This window comes from Thermobia domestica, chromosome 5 (assembly GCF_964235325.1).
Source record: "Thermobia domestica chromosome 5, izTheDome1.hap1.1, whole genome shotgun sequence".
In the NCBI taxonomy this organism is placed as follows: domain Eukaryota; kingdom Metazoa; phylum Arthropoda; class Insecta; order Zygentoma; family Lepismatidae; genus Thermobia; species Thermobia domestica.
In genome coordinates this window covers 59661557-59681832 of record NC_137458.1, presented here as the reverse complement: position 1 = coordinate 59681832, position 20276 = coordinate 59661557, and the positions used below count along the sequence as shown (strand labels likewise).

The following is a 20276-nucleotide window of genomic DNA, read 5'->3' as shown; positions in this document are numbered from 1 at the left end:
TAAAATATAATTAATAATCATGTAATCTTCATCTAACATCTATTGAAACGCTCTGTTTTACTAAAGTTACACAAAATTCTCAACCTACGGTTTGCTCTACTATAAAATAAAAGTTACTATTAACATTCTAAATAAATTTTAAAATTTTCCTACCAACATACAAGGTGTTCAAAAGCATCGGGCCATGTTACATTATGCTGAGCATAAGGTAACAGCTTCCTTTCCTTCTAGCCTCATCTAGGTAAAATTGAAGTTGCTTCCGTTCGTCACGTACCTTATTTGAATAATCTTGGTCGACGTATATTTTAGTCCCTCGAAGTTTGCTCCTATTCTTTAACACAAGTTCCTTCTTCTTATCACTAGTAAACTTGCACACAATAGGTCGGTTTCTTCCTGGCGCTTTCCTTCCCACTCTATGCGTTCGCTGTAGGTCTTCGTCTTGTAGTTCAATATGGAGTCTATCCCGTATCACTGTTCTCACTTTGGTTTCGGTTTCTTCCCAAGTTTCCTTTGCACTTTCTTCTATACCATATAGCACAAAATTTTGTCTTCTTGAATGGTTTTCAAGATAGTCGATTTTGTCTTCTTTCATCCATGTAATTTACTGAAAAAGGAAGTAACAAACTGTAACCTGAGAGACCACAGAACAACCAATTTGGAATGACTAATATGAATATTTAGGAAAAAAAAATTACATCCTTCTGTTCTAAACTCAGCCCCTGGATTCAATATTTTGACGGACAATCCCTGGATTTTCTCGGGTGTTTCTTATTTCCTTTAATTGTCTTCTTCATTTGAGAAAAAAATAATGGAGTGGGAGTGTCCTAACAAATATAACATATCAGAAAAAGAAAATCATTACCTAATTGTCAGTTATTGTTGTTTCATTGTATTACGTTACACGTTATTCTTCTTCTTGCTTTTTGTATAAACTTTGTCCTGTTTCTCTACACATGTTCCGTCTTTACTATCTCTTACGCTCCCTGTATATACTCTTCCAGTGAACTGTCCTGTATTCTCCGTGATTAAACTCCAACTATTTTCTTCGTTTCATTTTCTTCAATAGATTTACTTGCTTCCGTGATATAAACTATTTGCTCGACTCAACTGTCAAAAGAGGTTCTTACTACTCATTTGTTCTGAATGTTTACTGTACTTCGGGGTTGCTTAATCCTCCACTGTTGGAAGCTTGCTAGAAACACTTTTCCGAACAAATGTAGAAATGAACGAGTATGTGGTATAATTTTCTCCCTTTGCAGTTTCTTATAGTGTGGAATTTTTCTTCAGATTCTTACGGTTTGATATACTCTCTGCTTCCCCTGTATACATTCATCAACATTGTTATTCTTTCTTATATAGTACTATTGCAATAATTTCTATTCAGCGACCTTCTCTCTTTTAGAAAAGAAAAGCTGATCATTATAGTCGGAGCAAAATGAAAAACGAATTGATATTTGAAAGAGCACGTGCTGCCCTATTGCCAGTCCGTGAGTAATCCGCAATGTTACTTCCATCTCGGTTGACAAATACTTTTGAACATGCGTTGCAATGCGGTAACATTATAATGTTCTCCCTTTTTACAGAAAAGCTCCATTTGCATCTACCACCTTGATTCCTCTCTCGATGATTGACCTCTCTCTCGATTACTTTAATAATCCTGTGACAGATTCACAAGGTTCTAAAGTGTCAATTCGTTTCTCGTGCTGCTTCATGTATATAGTTGTTGTTTTAACCTCACTTATCATATGATTTACAACTTCTGAAAGACCTTTAAGACTTTTCTCTTTTGTCAGATACTCCTACCATTAAGTGAGTGGTATAAAATAATATTGTTAAAATTTGAATATTCGGACAATTCTGTGAATTCTTAGCTCAAAATGTTTTTATTTAAACGGAAATGTATAAATGATGAAATTTTAAAACAAACTTCACGTAGGAGAAATTTGCCAAATATTTATATTAATAAATAAACTAAACTTTACTGTGTCACGGGCAGGACACATGGTTGTCACGGGCAGGACACCGTGTGGACCAACACACAAAATCTTATCAGCGCCCGGGGTGAGAGTATACGGTGCGCCGCGACGGCGCCCCAGTAAATATGAGTGAGGTTGACAGACCGCCCGCAAAGCCTCACCATGGTTGGCGCGACGCGTAAGAAAATTTTCAAAAATAATCCCTGCTTTTCCTTGATTTTGAGCACTTTTTAATACTTTTTCCTTCCATTTGATATATATCTTTTATTTTTCCCCTGAATTTTGCGTCCCCTTACTTTGACGCCCGCAGCCGCCACCCCGCTCGCCCCTTCCCCTCACGGCACGGCACTGTTGGTATCACATTTATTATTTGATCGAAATGCACGTAAGACACATCTTCAACAGTCTTGAAAATTTTACCGCAATCGCTTAGGGTCTTCATACGAATTTCCTTGACTTCTTCGTCCTCTTCTACTGGACTTTGTGCGATAGTTGCATGTCTATGTTTTCTTTTTCTGTTCATTAGAGAAATATCCCATCAACAAAAATGTTTCTTGTGTTATATCTTCAACAGCTGATCTAACACAAGCCTTGTTAACGTGTACACCTAAGTCGTCCCTCAAGATAGCTTCATGGCTTTCGGAATCATCATTTTCAGAATCTGAATAAAAGTCTGTTAGAAATTTAAATATTTTACACGGATGAAGCTCTGATTTAAAAGTTTGACGAACTAAAAAATTTTCGTTGTTAAATTGCAGAAAAAAACTGTTTTGATTGGAGACATTCAATTGACAAGAGCATTTTCCCGTCTTTTATTCAAAGCGTCTTTTTTTTTTTTTTTTTTTTCAATTTCTGCTGATGATAGTAGTAAAACATATATTTTGAAACGAAGATTTTAAAGCTGCTACGAAATCAGCAGCACATTCTACAATTACTTTCCTTTGTTTCACAAAGTTCCATATTGGCCTTTTTGTACGTACTCCAATCCCATCCACTTCTCCCTTGAAACGAACAAAAAGGTGACGCTAATGATAATATTTATATGACACTTATTTTAAGTTAAAACATCATCCTGACAGTAATAGATAATCCTCTATTTAAGTAAATAATGTTCATGCTTAGAAAACTTTATTTTAGTACACATGGAATAATTTTCTATCATGAATAACCAATGTACACAAACTATTCCACCAGTGACATGCCCACTGTCACGGGCAGGACAAGTTTTCAAATTGAAATAAATAAAAATATATTATTAGCATTAGTCCAAAATTTGGTAAATGTGAAGTACACGTGCAAATTGTTACTTCTACTAAGTACGAACCACATTCTGAAATTTAGTAATTCAGTACAATAACTTTTGGTAGCTTTCTGTCACGGGCAGGACACTCAAGTTGACGTTTATATCTTTAATGATATTATAAACAATTTTTATCCTGTAAACACTTTTTCAACTGAAGCTTGTAGCAAAAAGAAGCATCTTGAATAGCTGGAAGTTACTTCAGCCAAACATGCACAATATACCGTAAAATGTTGCCGATAGCAAGAATAAAAAATTTCCTCGCAGCTGGCATGTTACAAATTCACAACCTAGACTTAACATTTTACGTGAATTCTAAGACTATGTAAGTTTTTCTTTGAGAAAAAGTGAATTTCGTTCTATTTACTTCATATATACGTAAAAATGCATTGGTTTTGACAGTTTTCGAAAATTTGGGTTCAGGCTCACTTTCGCGTGGAATGGCCCTAAACTGAATCTGCCCTTACTGGAAGTTCATATTTGATTCTCTTGAAACTAACTATTCCACACGGTAGAACATGGTGTAGCTTGTAGTTTACTCTGGTAATAATATTTCTTTAATAAATGTGAATATACAGTGGTCAAAATGGAAATGTTTACATGGGGAAATCATTAGCTGAATGTACTATCAAATTGTAATGCCCCACATGTTATGTGATGGCATTCCAAACGCTGATTGTTTGTTTATTGAAGATTATGATTTTGTTGTTTTTATTCATTCAATTAATTATTCAATAATTTGTCCTTAATTTTATTTTGCATTTCAAATCAAAGCATATATTGGCTAAATGGTACAATTTCTGCACCTCTAAATTTCTTCGTGAAAAGAAAAGGAAGTCATCTTAGATATATATAAAAATGGTTGCTAAGTGAGAAGATAAGTTAAACAAATGGAAGTTAAATGGTATTATTTAGATTGATAATTATGAGAAATATGAAGGTTAAAACTATGGAGTGGTAATTAGTGGACCCACTCCGGGTTCTCACACGCAATTTCCGATGACCATCTTTATGTACTAAAACTGTTGAAGCATAATCAAAATTTCTAGTGGAAACAATGTTATCTGCTCTTGTGATATCTGATGGCTGTTTACAACATTTAGGAGTATCTGGATGAATATTTTACTAGGATATGGGATATATGTAAGTCTAATATTAATAATCATGTGTGAGAAATTAAAATCCGTAGAATGATTTGGATTACAAGATTTATTGAAATGTGGAACTAGGCGTATTCCAAGTATGTTATACATGTGAAGAATATAGAAACGTCGAGAAATTGAATTAAAGAAGAAATAAAAATAAATGCACATTTATTATTGATGGAATAGTACAAAATATATTTCATTTTAGTAAAGATAAAATATTTAATTAAATACAAATATAAAGAAGTAAAGTTATAAAACTCGAAATACGCCTAAGAAACTAAAAGATGCAAAAGAGTACTGTTTATCCACATATTTCTTATTGCAATTAGGAATCATTCTTCAGGATAGTCACACACACAAAAAGTTAACTATGGAATACCTTAAGATAATAAATTATGTTTAAAAATCCAATTATTAATAATACTAACATATACCTAGATACTTGCTTAAAACATCTAAGAATATATCAACTTGAATTAGACCGTCGTCCAGTTACATTATAATTTGGATGGATCATTGGAAAACAGCTACATCCTGAATGAAAAGGAAATAAGATTAATATGTAAAAAGCAGATAATGTGCTTCTTGATAAAATATGTGCATGTTAGTTTATATATCTATTATGTATGTATATGTTTTGTGCTGATTTGTTTTCTTTTAGGCTTGCAGTTTGTAGTAATAATTTGAATTGTGAACTGTTTGTTGGTCATTGTAATATTATAATTGTATCTAGGCGAATTCTGATTATTCCATGTTCGATTCCTTGGGTACAGACTCTTCCCATTCCGTATCTGGAAGCGTTTGTTTGTGTTTTCTTGCTTGGGATGTCATCCTAAGCTGGCGACTCGGGCCGATCACGTCGCCTTCGTGAGTGCGTAAACGTTCACGCAGTGTGACGTGTTCTATTTCTTCCGTTGCGTATTACATACTTACCCTACTCTTCGTCTTCTGCTGCTTTGAAGAAAGTCCACTGATAATGATTATAGAAGATGCATCGAAAGAAGATCACGTGACTACAACGCAGTGATGGTGACGACGAGAGAGGGGCGTGTCAAAATCTTGTTCCCGCGTTACAGCTACCTAATAAAGGCGTAGAACGATCATATCACGTTAGTTACGAGAGCATGGTTGTAGCTTTCTGTTATACGCGCAGAGGATGTCAGTCTGCTCCCAGCATGCAATTAAGGGGGCAGACTACTAAATATTTTTGAGAAACTAATAATTTTTCTTTTGCCAGTTTTTCGTAACTGGAAAGAGGTAATAAAACGTAACTTACCACAATAATAGATAATGTTATTCTACACCCGAAAATACGAATCGGAAGAATTTTCAGTGTTGCCATCCTAGAAATTACAGTGTGACCAGAATTTGAATTACTCAAAAATCTAGGTAAAGGAAGCGACTAGAAAAATGAACTCAACGCTAATTGATGACTTATCATGCTGTCTAAGTTTCTTGTTTACTGCTTTTTAAATGCTTCTATTTATTTTGTAATAATTTATGTAAGGTCTATAAACCTTGTTTGGTATGTGTCACGGGATTCGATTGGATGGGGATATCATACTTTCTTTTGCAGTTTAGTTAGAAAATGTAACATAGCATTGTCTTCCACCGAACCGCTCAGTTATTGACATTTATCCATTTCTTTCAGCGCTCTCGGATTGCTCTTCGTAGTTCTTCTAGCAGAGCTACCTTAAAAATACTCTTTTTTTCAGTAGGTGGAGTTAACTTTTCAGTGTTTTTCAAGAATTCGTTTATTTTCATTTTTAAAGACATTTCTGAAAACCACAAAGTTTGCTTTTTTGAAATGGATATGCAACTTGTTATATTTCTAATAATTGTTCTTACGTCAGGAAATGTTTGTCTTTCACTCTTTTTGGGAAAGAAAAAATATGACACTATTATAATTACAGTAGATTACCGAGTGTCCGGCTGGCGAAATATCCGGGCTAGTTTTCTTTTATCTTAATTAAATGAGGAAAGTAAGGCGTTGTATTGGCAACATTGCCAAGGCATTGGAAGCGGGCGTCTGCTATGATCCTCCTACGTGTCATGTGCAAAATAATACAAGTTGTGACAGTAAAAGAGCATAGTTTTGCTCCTTGTTCATTGTTTCTTCAGTATGTAAGGGACCTCAATAGAGTACGCTTGCCAGTACTGTACAGTATTCGTAAATTGTTCTTGGGGTATGCTTAATGAATTCATAGAACTCAGACCTATTCGGTTTTTGTTGTCCGGCCTGCCCTTTCGCTACAATTAGGCCGGATACTCGTGAGTCTACTGTAATTGTACACGTATTAATAATAATTAATACAGAAATAATTGAAGGAAAATATCTTACACTTTATTTTAAAAAAACTCAAATATTAATCTATATATATAAAAGAGAACGCACAAATCCTTTGTGAACTCATCACGCTAATACGGCTGAACCAATTTCTTTCATTTTTGGGGGGTTATTAGGATTTGGACCCTAGATGGTTTTTATCATATCACTTTAATTTTTAATTACCAGTGTCTTGAGATAATTGACCATTCAAGTGTCCATACGTACAAATCCTTTGTTATTAGTTCATCATAGGTAAAAATAAACGTATTTATATGCAACCCGCATGACCATATGACTCGGCGGGTTAACATAAATGACAGGCGATATAATGTTAACATTTACTGGAATCTACTATGGTTTTTATCATATCACTTGAAAGCGAAAAAGTAAAAATTATCTAATTAACAAGGTTTATTGCGTTCCGGGGTGACCGCAGCGAAGCGGGGTGAACGCTGCTAGTCTATATATATAAAAGAGAACGTACAAAATCCTTTGTCCGCTCATCACGCTAATACGGCTGAACCAATTTCTTTCATTTTTGGGGGGTTATTAGGATTTGGACCCTAGATGGTTTTTATCATATCACTTTAATTTTTAATTACCAGTGTCTTGAGATAATTGACCATTCAAGTGTCCATAACGTACAAATCCTTTGTTATTAGTTCATCATAGGTAAAAATAAACGTATTTATATGCAACCCGCATGACCGTGTCACTCGGCGGGTTAACATAAATGACAGGCGATATACAGCGGAAAATAGCTTGAATCTTCTGTTTAAAATTTTTTAATTGATTTGCTTATTTTTACAGACACTTTTACAATATGCCAGCACCGGGATGACCGCAGCGAAGCGGGGCGGGTTAACATAAATGACAGGCGATATAATGTTAAGATTTACTGCAATCTTCTATGGTTTTTATCATATCACTTGAAAGCGAAAAAGTAAAAATTATCTAAGTAACAAAGTTTATTGCGTTCCGGGGTGACCGCAGCGAAGCGGGGTGAACGCTGCTAGTTAGCACATAAAAGCAAAAGACAAAAGTTTATATTTACAGAAACTGAATTGAACAAATATTTTACTAAAATGTGTTGTGAGCATAAGGAACGGAAAATAAACTTGTATACAAATGAACTTATTATTGTGAAAAAATAATAAATTACACGCTATTTTATATAATTCTTAGTTTTCAAACAGGGATGTAATATATTTCATACTTGCTTCCTGATGCAGGGAAAACAATTACATATTTATAACTTTTGAAAGTTTGCAACACTTTTCGTTTCCGACAAGTACGCAATGAAAATAATCAAACAAAATACCTTGTGTGTCTTCTATCACCGTTTCAGAATTGAAGCTGTCATTAATTTCAAAATCAGAACATTAATTTTCGTAAAGAAGTTCCAAAATGTGATCAGCATCTAAATTGTTAGACTCCATTTTTAATAACATAAACGAGAATATAGTTATTTTCGACACGTGTTCCATTAAGCTTCTTGTGTGACGATAACTGTGAAATCTTGTGGTACAAATGTTTAACGACGTGCATCTGTGCATCGTGCTAGAATGTAACCTATAGTTCATTCGCAATAAAAGTGTAAAACAAAGGGAGGCCTATGCCAATTAGGGTGGATCGAAAATAAACTTTTTTTCGAAATCGATAACGGTTCCCACGGGAAAAGTTGCCCACTCATAACAGTAGTTCACTGATTTTTTTTCACATTTTTCGGACGATGTCTTCCGGTGCCGCAATCGGCCTAAAGATTTGAAAAATTCAACATAGGCAACACGCATTACACAGTATGTAGACAGTCTGTTTTTTCTTCCAATACGGTTCGGAAGTAGTCCATTTCTTTACGTGACCGTTCTTCAATTCTATGTGATGTACCAACGTAAGTAATATGTATAGTTCCTTCCTTGTTTTAACAATAAAATTGCATTTATTAACGTTGAACCTGCGTAAAGAATAGGAAGATGAATGGAAGCCCGATACCTATGTTACGCGGATCAGAACAAAGCGATACAGTTGATGTTTGTTTCTGGCAGTGGGCGAGTTCGTGTTGAATGAATGACATTGCCCAAGGGGGTTGGGTTGCTAGAGGGGCTGTACTTTGCTTTAGTGCAGTGTCGCCTGCGATACGATTAACGTGTTGACACTTAAGTGTTGACGGAGCGGGCGAACTTTGAGATTAAAGTGTGTGATTCGCGTGTGCGCAATTAGTATTTTGTTTGTTGACTGTTGTTGAGTGTTATTTAACTATAGTTGGTTAACAAACAAATATATTGGTTAACAATTTACAAGGACATCGACCTAGTAAGGAGTAAGGAGCCGGCAACGAGTGAATTGTTGGTTGCAAGTGCTACAGTGCCACCGCCCTTTTTAGATTATCAGTTCCCTTCATTATGATTCGAAAAAAGACTGCTGTGAGGACTTCCCGTAAGCGCGTGAATATGATCTATTTGGTACGCCCTCGGAATTAAACGAAACTCACTTGCCGACGTGTGGTGGGTCATGTGTTTTGTAAACTTGGTGAAACTACAGTTGTCTTCTGAGAGCAATGGCCGTGACTTGCCGTTCAGTAAAGTTTCGCCAACAGACGCAGATAGGGTGATAGACATCTGGAAACGATCATTCATTCCCGTTATTCCGAAGAAAACTCTTGAGGCATTGCAGAAAGTGTCGCGGTGTGTCCAAATGATGAAAACGGAAAAATAACAGAACAGTGCAGAACTTTTCTAAAGACGCGTTTGATCGCCTTTTTGATATATGTGTCTGCGGTGCAAAGATCTGAATGATTACGTGTGCAATAAAGAACTATGAGTTCCAACTTGGGAACAAGCATCTTTGCAAGACCAACGAACAGTGCGAAAAATGATAATAGGCGGTCTAGATGCTAAGACTACAAGATCTCTGCAAGCAGCCGATCAAGGAAGAAAGAAGATGGAACAGAGGTCGACTTCGGTCCCAACTGATTCGATTTGAAAGTCAAAGATTGGATTGGGAGTACCTACGACTTCTGATGATACATCGGAGGAATCCGATACCGTTACATTGGGGTCTGATTTTGAACTACCAGTCTACATTCGCGGGTAGAAGACCAAACAAACCAGGATTCGTCTTTCAGAAACATCTTCTGAGGCTTACAGAACAGGTGTTTCTGACAGGCAAGCTGCTCTCATTGCTTCCGCTGCGCTTCAAGACGCAGGAGTTATCTCAGAAGAATTTCCCCAGAGGATTATAGTTAGGTTGAGAATTAGAAGAGAAAAATAGAAACACAGCTCTAAAGTACAACAGGGTGAAGATATATCTGGCCACGCTGTTAGAGATCTGTATTTCGATGGTCGAAAGGACAAGACTATTGTGCAAGGAAAAAGGGGAGCAAATTCCATCTCCGTGAAGTAAAAGAGAATCACGTCACAATTTTGGATTACCTGGTTCTGCTTACTTGGGGCACGTCACACCACCATCAGGTACCGGACTTGACAAAGTGACAGCTATAATCGACTTTCTCAAGGCGAAACAAGCGGACTTGTCAAAAACGGTTGTAGCGGGCTGCGATGGAACTGCAAGTAATACCGCTAAACACATTGGTACCCTTGTCAATAGCTCAAAACGGCTTCGAAGTGAAATTCAGTGGCTGGTATGTCTTCTCTATTGTACCTAGCTTTCATTGCGCTACTTGTTTCAACATTTGCATGGAGAACACATGCCACTCAGCCAAAGGTTTACTAAGGTCCAATACGGCAGAAACTCAACTCGTTGTGAGTTCTGCGTTATTTTAAGCCATTTTATGATTAAAATAACAAAAGAACTGTACATATTGGTGATGTCAGTACAGCACATTAAGCTGAAGAACTATCACGTAGAGAAATATGCTACTTTCGAACCGTATTGGAAGATAAAACAGACTGTCTACATACTGTGTAATGCATCATGCCTATGTTGACTTCTCCCAAACTTTAGGCCGATTGCGGCACCGGAAAACATCGTCCGAAAAATGTGTAAAAAATTAAGTGAATTACTGTAATGGGTGGGCAATTTTTCCCGTGTGAGCCGTTACGATTTCGAAAAAAAAGTTTTTTTCGATTCACCCTAATACCCATTGTTCTTTCTACTAGATATTAGTTGCAAGATGGCCTGAGCCCGTCGCTCTTGTGGAAAGTATTAACATCGGATGGCACAGCTAGCGATATCTGTTGACTGTAGGCAGTCAAGCAACAGCGTGGGTAGATACATCTATTAACGTGATTCCTTATTACTAAGATTAGCGTGACGCACACAAAGACATTTGCAATTTATTATTAGAATCTTTTGTAGTTGTCTCCACGGTATCATTATTCGCGGGATTTTAAAAAAATGCTTTTCACTCTTTGCTTTCCAGAAATCTTGGAACTTCGATATGTGGAAAGTACTAATATCTCCCCTTCACAATAATGAGTTTTCCGAAATCGACTGTAAGTGTCTTTTACTGAAGTCGGTCAGTGAGCATAATTTCTCTTTCATAACCAAAAGTGGCAGATTTTTTTCAATTTTTTGAACAGCTTTAGTTTCCCGTTTAGAAATTAATTTTCCCAGAGGCCTATTTAAATTGTTTTCTTGCAAGTGAAAACAGAAAGATACACCTAATTTGATTCAAATATTGGATAATCAAAAGATTTAAACGAAAAGTAAAAGTATTATTATTGGTATTCAATTTTTGACACACTCTTCTCCATCTCCAATATGAAGACACTAGTCGTTGTGAGAAGATAGAATGAAGAACATTGAAACGATCTGGTTTTTGAATTAAATAATATGTATAATAGAAACTCTTACGTATAGTCTACTATTTCCCTAGACTTTTATATCAATAGTAGGTCTACACATGAGAAACTATGAAAACACAACTCATGTGTTTAGCGTGTATCTAGTTTTTGTCTCTCTCTGGAGAAACATATATAGACTATATATAACTAAAAATATTAACAATGTATATAATTTTTCCAGTGCTCACGGAGCGGATATAGACCCATATGGAAATACACATGCTCTTATCTACAGTTCGGGGGAAGTGTTATGGATCCCGCCTGGATCCTTTAAAGCCTTTTGCGATTTAGACTTACGACTTTGGCCATTTGACGAACAAACGTGTATTCTTCAGCTTGGTTCATGGACTTATAATGGATTCGAAATAGATCTTCAATTTGAAAAACGAGCAGGAGTACGTATGTATTACCTAATTTAGTGATGTTTATGAATAGTCAAGTTTTACTAGTGACATTTTCCTCTGGGTATTTGGGACAAAGAGGCCAAAAATAATGGTAATGGAAGTGCAATAGTATGCACTGTTCTACACATATTGCAGAATTTCATTTAAAAAATTCTCATACGAACTAAGGGTACTATACATTCCCAGGCCCATAGCCATGATCTTCCTAGGACGATGACAAAACAAAAATTATATCTTATATTTCCTTCAGGCATGACTTCCTTTCGGGATATTTGTAACATTTTAAATTATTTAGAAGTTAAAATATGTAGCAAAACTAGAATCACGCCATTTGATACAATAGTTTTTGAAATTCTTGAAGCACTTAGGATTAGCTTTCTGTACTTGCATTTCATAAGGATTCATAAACAGCTGGGTTGGATACAGAACGATGCATCCATTGTACTCAATTTTATATTTTATTAAGGACGTTGAGTACCCTTCGTTCTTTTAATTGTAGTGTTCTTCGTTCTTTTAGCCTATTGATTTATGCAGAGCAGTGCTTCGTACCTTTCTCTACTGCCAGCACAGTATAAATTGTCTATGACTCGACACGGCACATAAAAATGTTATTCTTCTCAGAATCATATTATACGACACTATTATCATAAATGCTTTTTGTAGTCAACTTTATTATTATTATTATTATTATTATTATTATTATTATTATTATTATTATTATTATTACACAAATCGAATCGTCTTTTATTCATAATAATTTATGTAGATGAATTAACATTTATTAGAGGAGATAAGTGTAATAGATTTAAGTTGCATATATAAAGTTATTTTCTTGTAGAAAATATAATTTTCTGTTCTTATTAAAATAAATAATTCTAGACCGTGGGAGAAACAGTGTGTCAGAAATTGGCCAAAATGAGATAAGTCAAAATTGGAGATCTATGTGTCATGTTCCACCTCCGGTTAACTTGGTATAAGTCAGTTCTAAACGTAAGTTGAATAATTGGGTCTTGGTACTCTTAGTATAAGTGATTCATACTTATGCCTGTTAAAATAATAAAAATCTGTGTTTTTTGATTTATACTGTTTTCCCCGGGCAGTGTAGAATTTAAATTACTTATTTCTTAAATTTGACAAACTTAACTGCACACTTACAACTGGTCTGCGTAGGAATCTTGACAATGCATGTTTCATTTCTTTAGTGGATATTTGAATCTTCCTTTCTTTGATGTTTTAATTTCAGTGATTGCCGAAAAGCCAAAAGCCAGATTAACAGTTGGAAATAAATACCGAATTATTCTGTCAGAAGAGAGAGAATTTTTTTTTTTTTAAATTTCACTAGTACCTGAACCTACGTAGAACTATTTTTACTATCTCTTTAGAAGTAGCATTAACAGTTTCAGCTTATGTACGAAAGCTAGTTATATGATTCCTTTGCCTCTAAAAAAAAACTTCAGTTACCTTGTAATTAGCTCTCTGCACTTTTTATGTGCTGTAGAAATTATAAGTGTTTTCTTTTTCCTTTTCTTGTTTAACTAGCGCCGAAATACTCTCATAGTATAAAATATGGCAGAGAATGAAATAGTGTACAAGCGTATTTAAAAAATTACATGGATAAAATAATAATAAACCGACAATTAATTTCTCACAATGGATAAAAATTCATGTCACATCTTTTCTTTTGAAGAACTCTGATATAGAGATTTTTTTCTCTCTTTTCTTCGAAATAAACAAAGATTTTAATAGATTATTTTAGTGATTTTTTCTTCAAGTCTAGTTTAATATATCTTGATCTGTAAAAATTCATTAATTTAATGTTGCTCAAGTTGAGTTTGATTAACCAGGAGTTTTCAAACTTTTTTGCAGTTGAGGCTCCCCCTCAATCACCAAAATCTAAACGCGCCTCCCCTGTCAAAAATGAAATGTGTCAACAGCATAAATACATGTGTCCCTAAAAGAAAGACATCACTATCATAAACTATGTTTACTTTATTAATCTCATTAACACAGGTAATCTACACACTGACTACGCCTTTTAATGTTATTAGCCTGTGTTAATAATTATAAATTGTGGTCAGATATTCATGTTAAAACTGAAAAATACGAGCAGAGAGGGAATTTAAATAATTAAAACCGGCACATTTAAATGCTGAGCGAAGTCAATGGAATGTAGGCCTATAAACTTGTTTTGAGCCACACAATTTATTAAATCTCGACATATTTTGAAATGGTGAGACGCATCCCTTTCTGTGGATTTATATATATATATATATATATATATATATATATATATATATATATATATATATATATATATATATATATATATATATATATATTTTTTTTTTTTTTTTTTTTTTACATATATTTGGATTTGATCACAACTATGGCTGAAAATCCGGTTCCGCAAAGATAGGAAGCTTCAAAAGAAGGAAGCACACGCAAACCCTTCTTATTTAATTCCGGATATTCATTCTGTACTGAGCTCCAAAATTCAGGTAACGATGCAGAGAGAAACTTGGTCTTCAATGTGCTGTCTGAGGAAAGACCAATAAACTATTCCTCTTCTTCGATGGTGAAATTTGGTGGATTCTCTGCGTTGAATGGATTTACGACCCAGTTATACTATGTGTCCTCTGGAAAGTACTTCTCGTATTGGACCTAAAGATGTGTTAAGTGTTTCTCAAACACTGATTTGATTTCTTCATTTAGCTGGTCTCTAACAATTTGCTTATGTTAGTGTAGGAAAGCAGTAACTAATGTTCCCGTCTTCAATGCTTCTCTTCCAATGCTACTTCCTTTTGAAACTTGATAACTTTGTTGACAACTGCAAAATGTGTGTATCATACCCTTGTAAAGAGACATTTAAAATATTTAGCTTCTCAAAAATATCACAAAGTTATGCCAACGTCTGAAGAAAGGCAGAATCGATGAAATTTTCAGCACTGGGATGATTTTTTTCCACAAGATATGATTACAATTCCTGTTTCAGTTCAAAAATACGGAAACTTATGGAGAACCAACGTGAGCTGCAGTAAAGCAAAAGAGAAGTATGCTCAGCTCCAATGTCAGAACACATTTTTGAAAAAAAAAATATGGCTTTTCTGGGGCAACTTTTGTTGTAGTTCACAACTTCTATTAGTAATGACTTCAGCCCGGATTTATATGCAAAATGCATGTTTATAGTAACATGCAGAAACGTATGGAAAGTACCTCTTTCTTTCCGACAGACTTGTAAGGATTCATTTGAGACGCATATGATAGCACATTTAAGTGCATATTCTGAGTGAATTTCGATGTGCATGCCTATTTCATGAACTTTCCAAATTTTATTGCTGGATACTAGCATATTTGAGAGTGTATCACAAGAAAGTAGGTTCTATTTAAAGTGATCTGAATCACTGTGTAAACGCAAATGTAGAATAAAATGTTATATAGAATAAAGTGTTGTATTCTAAATTAGTTCACCTGTCTTGTCTTATACACGGTCTTCATCGCGTAACAGAAACAATCAGATGCCAATGTCCGGAAGTAGACGCACTTGTACCAAATGTAAAGAAAGTACTCGTGAAAGCTCCATCGCGCGAACGTATCTTTCGCGAAGTTTCGAAAAATGTTCCGCTACCAGTTTTAATCCGATGGGGCTCGTGGCTAGAAGCTGTGTCGTATTATGCGAATAACTTAAGTGAAGACAGTTGTAAACTCACTAAAGGCCGATAATGCAGCCGCTATTTATGTGCCACAAAAATGTTTCTCTAAGTGGCTACACAACCACATCTCGAGACTACCTGGATTGAGGCCCGCAGAAAGACACAGAAGTTTGGGAGGGGGGACATGAATAAGATAGGGAGCCAAGTCATTATAAATTCTCTTACAGATATCTAAATTGTGATTTTTGTATTAATAACAGCATTTTGTATTGAGGTCTGGAGAGGACATGAAAAGTTTAGGGGGGCAGGCCCCCTCTAGTTACTGGCCTGCTTGGAATTATCAGACAGTTGGAATCCCCTTACAAAGCTTTGCAGCATTCACTCAGGTCCGTTAACTTGTAGCTCGTCAGAAACCGATTCAAACAAAATTTATACCAAAATTTTGTGCACATTTTGTGCAGTTTTGTGCACCACATCTCCAGTTTTCTGCACCTTAAGAAACCTAAAAGTTTTCAATTTTAAATTTTTGAACTGTATACCAGGCCTGAGTTCGTCCAACCGAAAAATCAGAAAAGCATATATCAATTTCTAGACCGAGTTTTGTGCAGTTTTGTGCACCACTTCCCGAGTTTTGTGCAACTCAGATAACAAAGATGTAGCCCCTTGAAAATATTGAGTATGCCAGACACTGGAGTTCGGATAATACCGATTCCGGCAAAAGTTACATCAATCGTTAGCATTTATTTTATGGAATTTTGTGCACCAGTTCCCGAGTTTTGTACATCACCGAGTTTAATACACGTTCAATAACTGTGATATAACCACATAAAAAGTGCGTATACCAATAGCCCAAGGGCGTACAGCGCCGACCAAATCTCCCGAGTTTTGTGCACTTCAAATAACAAAGATATGGCCCCTTAAAAATTGAGCGTATGCCAGGCCTGGAATTCAGATAACACCGATACCGACAAAAGTTACATGATTCGTTAGCATTCATTTTGTGCAATTTTGTGCACCATTTCCCCAGTTTTGTGCACCTCAAATAAGAGATATATTACCACCTGAAAATAGTACGTATGCCAGGCACTCGAATTTGCATACCACCGACATCCCCCAAAGTCATATCATTTGTTAGCACTTAATTCGTGCAATTTTGTGCATGATCAACCAAGTTTAATACATATTAGATAACTGGGATATAACTACTTGAAAATAGAGCGTATACCAATATCCCAAGTGCGAACCATGTCCAGAATTTTGTGCACCTCAGATACCCGAAATGTAAATACTAGAAAATACAAAACGTTCCTTACTGAGAATCGCAGAGGGTTTACAGAAGAAAACGTTAGAATCATTGCAACATGTGTCATAAGGTAAGACATTTTTGTACTAAATTGAGATTTTATTTTCTTAGTGTATATTTCAGAACATATGTTAAATTTTAATGCATATTTTAGTGCATATATTTTATATTTTTCGTGCATATTTGCATGCATATCTCGGGGTTGGTTTGTGCATAGAAATCTGGGCTGTAGTAATGACAGTATGTCGTTTACGTCACTACTAAGGTTCTTGAAAGCAAGGGATTCCCTGTGTATAATAGGGTGGGCCGAAAAAATCGAAAGTTGATGAATCGACTTCCGATAGTGCGGTAAACTTGCCTCATGACCTCAAAACAACGTCTGCGAGATTTCAACGAAATCGGTTAATATCTTGAGGTTCCTCAGAGCTTCCAAAAATTTGAAAATTATTCAAAACACGTTTTTTTAAATTTTTTTTTATTTCATAAAAGTTTTACATTAAACAACTTCCGACCGTGATTAAAATTCACTTTTAATAGTCTTTAGCAACAGTAAAAAACTTTCAGCTATATCAATGAATATCATTAGGTTCCTCAGAACTGCCAAAAAATGACAAAATTTCACACAAATCCTACTTATTTGAAAATCTTTATAATATGTTAATTATGCCTTGAAAATCTTTATAATATTTTCAGCCTTTCCGTGCCACACCCAGGCCGTTGAACGTTGTGTGAAGGTGGTCACAGAAGCGTCCCAAATGGTATGTGGTTTCCAGAGAAGGGACGGATTCATTCGTGCAAAACTGGTTAGTCAGTCGGCAATTCCGAAGTTTGATCACAAATCTGACTACAGTGCAAACTAAAAGCTAATGAACAATGAACGTTAAGAACTGAATTGAGAAATAAGTGGATTTTGGTGGTTTTATTGGGGGGGGGGGCGTTCTGAGGAACCTAAAGATATTCATTGACGTAGCTGATTTTTTTTTACTGTTGCTAAAGACTATTAAAGGTGAATTCATTTTGCTGTCGGAAGTTCTTTAATGTAAAACTTTTAAGAAATAAAATTAGTACCAAAAGGAGTATTTTGAAAATTTGTGAAAAAAAACTTGGGTTTTTGGTAAAATTTTGTCATTTTTTTGCAGTTCTGAGAAACCTAAAGATATTCATTGATATAGCTGATTTTTTTTACTGTTGCTGAAGACTATTAAGAGTGAATTTTAATTGCTGTCGGAAGTTGTTTAATGTAAAACTTTTATGAAATAAAAAAAATTAAAAAACGTGTTTTGATTAATTTTCAAATTTTTGGCAGCTCTGAAGAACCTCAAGATATGAACGGATTTCGTTGAAATCTCGCAAACGCTGTTTTGAGGTCATGAGGCAAGTTTACTGCACTATCGGAAAAAAGTCGATTCATCAACTTTCGATTTTTTCAGTCCACCCTAGTGTATAATACAATGAGTCCAGAGTGCATTAGGGGCTTTCTTACCTATGAAAACTTGTAATTCATGATAACATCCTGACATGCAGCGAGTACCATCTCTGCATATTCCCATACATTTTGTACACGCCAGTTTGTTTCCTTCCATGAACTTGTTTACAATTTGGAACAACTCGTTTGCTGTTGCTCCAAGTGCAATATTCTCACAAAAATATCTTCCAAGAATTTATGATTTTCAGCTATGAATCTCACATAAAAGATCAAGTTCGTATCGCTGTTACTATTAGTTGCCTTACCTATTTGCCTCCGATAAGGACATTCAACGACTAATTGCGCTGTCAGGCAAAGCTACTTTTCACTTGCTTGACAGCAGATTCACCAACCATAATCGAGATCACATCGATAGCTGCCGGCAAAAACAGTTCCTCAGTTATAGCGCGTGATTCGTTGCATTGTATCACACGATATGCTACTTTGTACGATGCTAGAAGGGCTTTCCCGGACACAGACATTTACTGAGAAAATGCACCTTTATATCGTTTCACTTCAGTTGCATTAAGGGAAACATATTCCAGGCCCTTACTTTGTAAATTGGGTGCAGTTTTTCTAAACGTCGCTTCAACTTATTGGGTACCATGCTATCTCCACCCAACACTTCCAAACAAATTACGCACTGAGGTTTTCCTTCATTACTAACAATAGTACTGATAAAACCAAAGTCCAAATAACGCTCACTATATTTCCAATACTTCTGTTTTGGTTTCTCTGAGCCACTAAGTTCTGCATTATTTAATTCACTTCTTCATTATAAACTTATCCATTGCGAATCAATCAAGTAAAAAACGTCCTATCGCACTTAATGTAATTAACAAAACAGGCCTGCATATAAAACACTTGCAGCTACGTTCTTACTATTCATTGTCAAAACAACATAAATCTTGATGTAACTTTCTTCTCAGAGTAGTAAAATACAAAAAGCAAATACAAGCTATGGCAACGAAAGTAGGAAGAACCAATGGAACTGAAACATCTGAAAAATGGCTTCGACCATTAAAAATAAAACAAATTAGTCTATACGTGAATTTCGGTAGTACTTTAGAAAAGATTAAAACTCCAGAATCGTCCCAAAAATAAAACAGAAAATTAAGAGAAAGAACCATTCAGCTAACATGACTTCGTGCGAAATTCCAAAGAAATTTAAGAAGACATACAGTAGAGCGTCGATTATCCGAACGTCGGTCAACCGAACGACCGCTTAACCGAACTGTGTACTCGCTCGCACCTGTTACTCTCCCACCCTACCGTCCACTTTCAGATATCTGTAATGAAAAAACTACGTGACTTAGCTGCTCGTAAGCGTGTAGGCTTGCTTAGACAGACCAAAATAAAGGATTTTTTAAACGTTAATTTTGTGTACTATGTGTATTGTTCATGCAAAATGCGTATGTAATATGTACATATTTTTGTTTAATAAACTGTACCACATACTACATATTCCTACTAAAGTTGCCTTTGTATGTTACTTTGTAATACTTAAAGAGATGCCTGTTTTTATGAATAAATTTACTGTACAGTACTTCTTTTTGGCAAATAAACATGTACAGTTCGATTATCCGAACAAACCAGTTTTCTGAACACCCATGTCCCCCAACTACTTCGGTTAATCGACGCTCTACTGTACGATTCTACAGAGATAAATTGAAGATCGTTAGTGGCCATATAACAAGCATTATACACGTTTAACCCAAAGGTGAAAGGGTCATTCCTGATCGTATATGGAACAGAGATGATACAAAGGCTAAGTCCACTATGTAGTAGTAGAGAAAAAGAGTGCAGACTTAAGCATGCGCCTTGCATTATAAATATGTTCCTTTGTAGGATCTTTTTTTAAACCTCCTCCCGTCTGTCCTGACAATCTTTTGCGCC

The 20276-nt window shown here is 35.4% G+C and overlaps 1 protein-coding gene across 1 annotated transcript in view; it reads left to right on the top strand.

The window, feature by feature from the left end:
- LOC145685102 (acetylcholine receptor subunit alpha-like 1) overlaps positions 1–20276 on the top strand; it is a 202919-nt gene that overhangs the window by 130605 nt on the left and 52038 nt on the right. Inside the window, exons 5-6 of the mRNA XM_081757448.1 lie at positions 11740–11957; positions 17609–17673. Of these exons, the coding sequence (XP_081613574.1) occupies positions 11740–11957; positions 17609–17673 (283 nt within the window). The remainder of the gene's footprint in view (positions 1–11739; positions 11958–17608; positions 17674–20276) is intronic.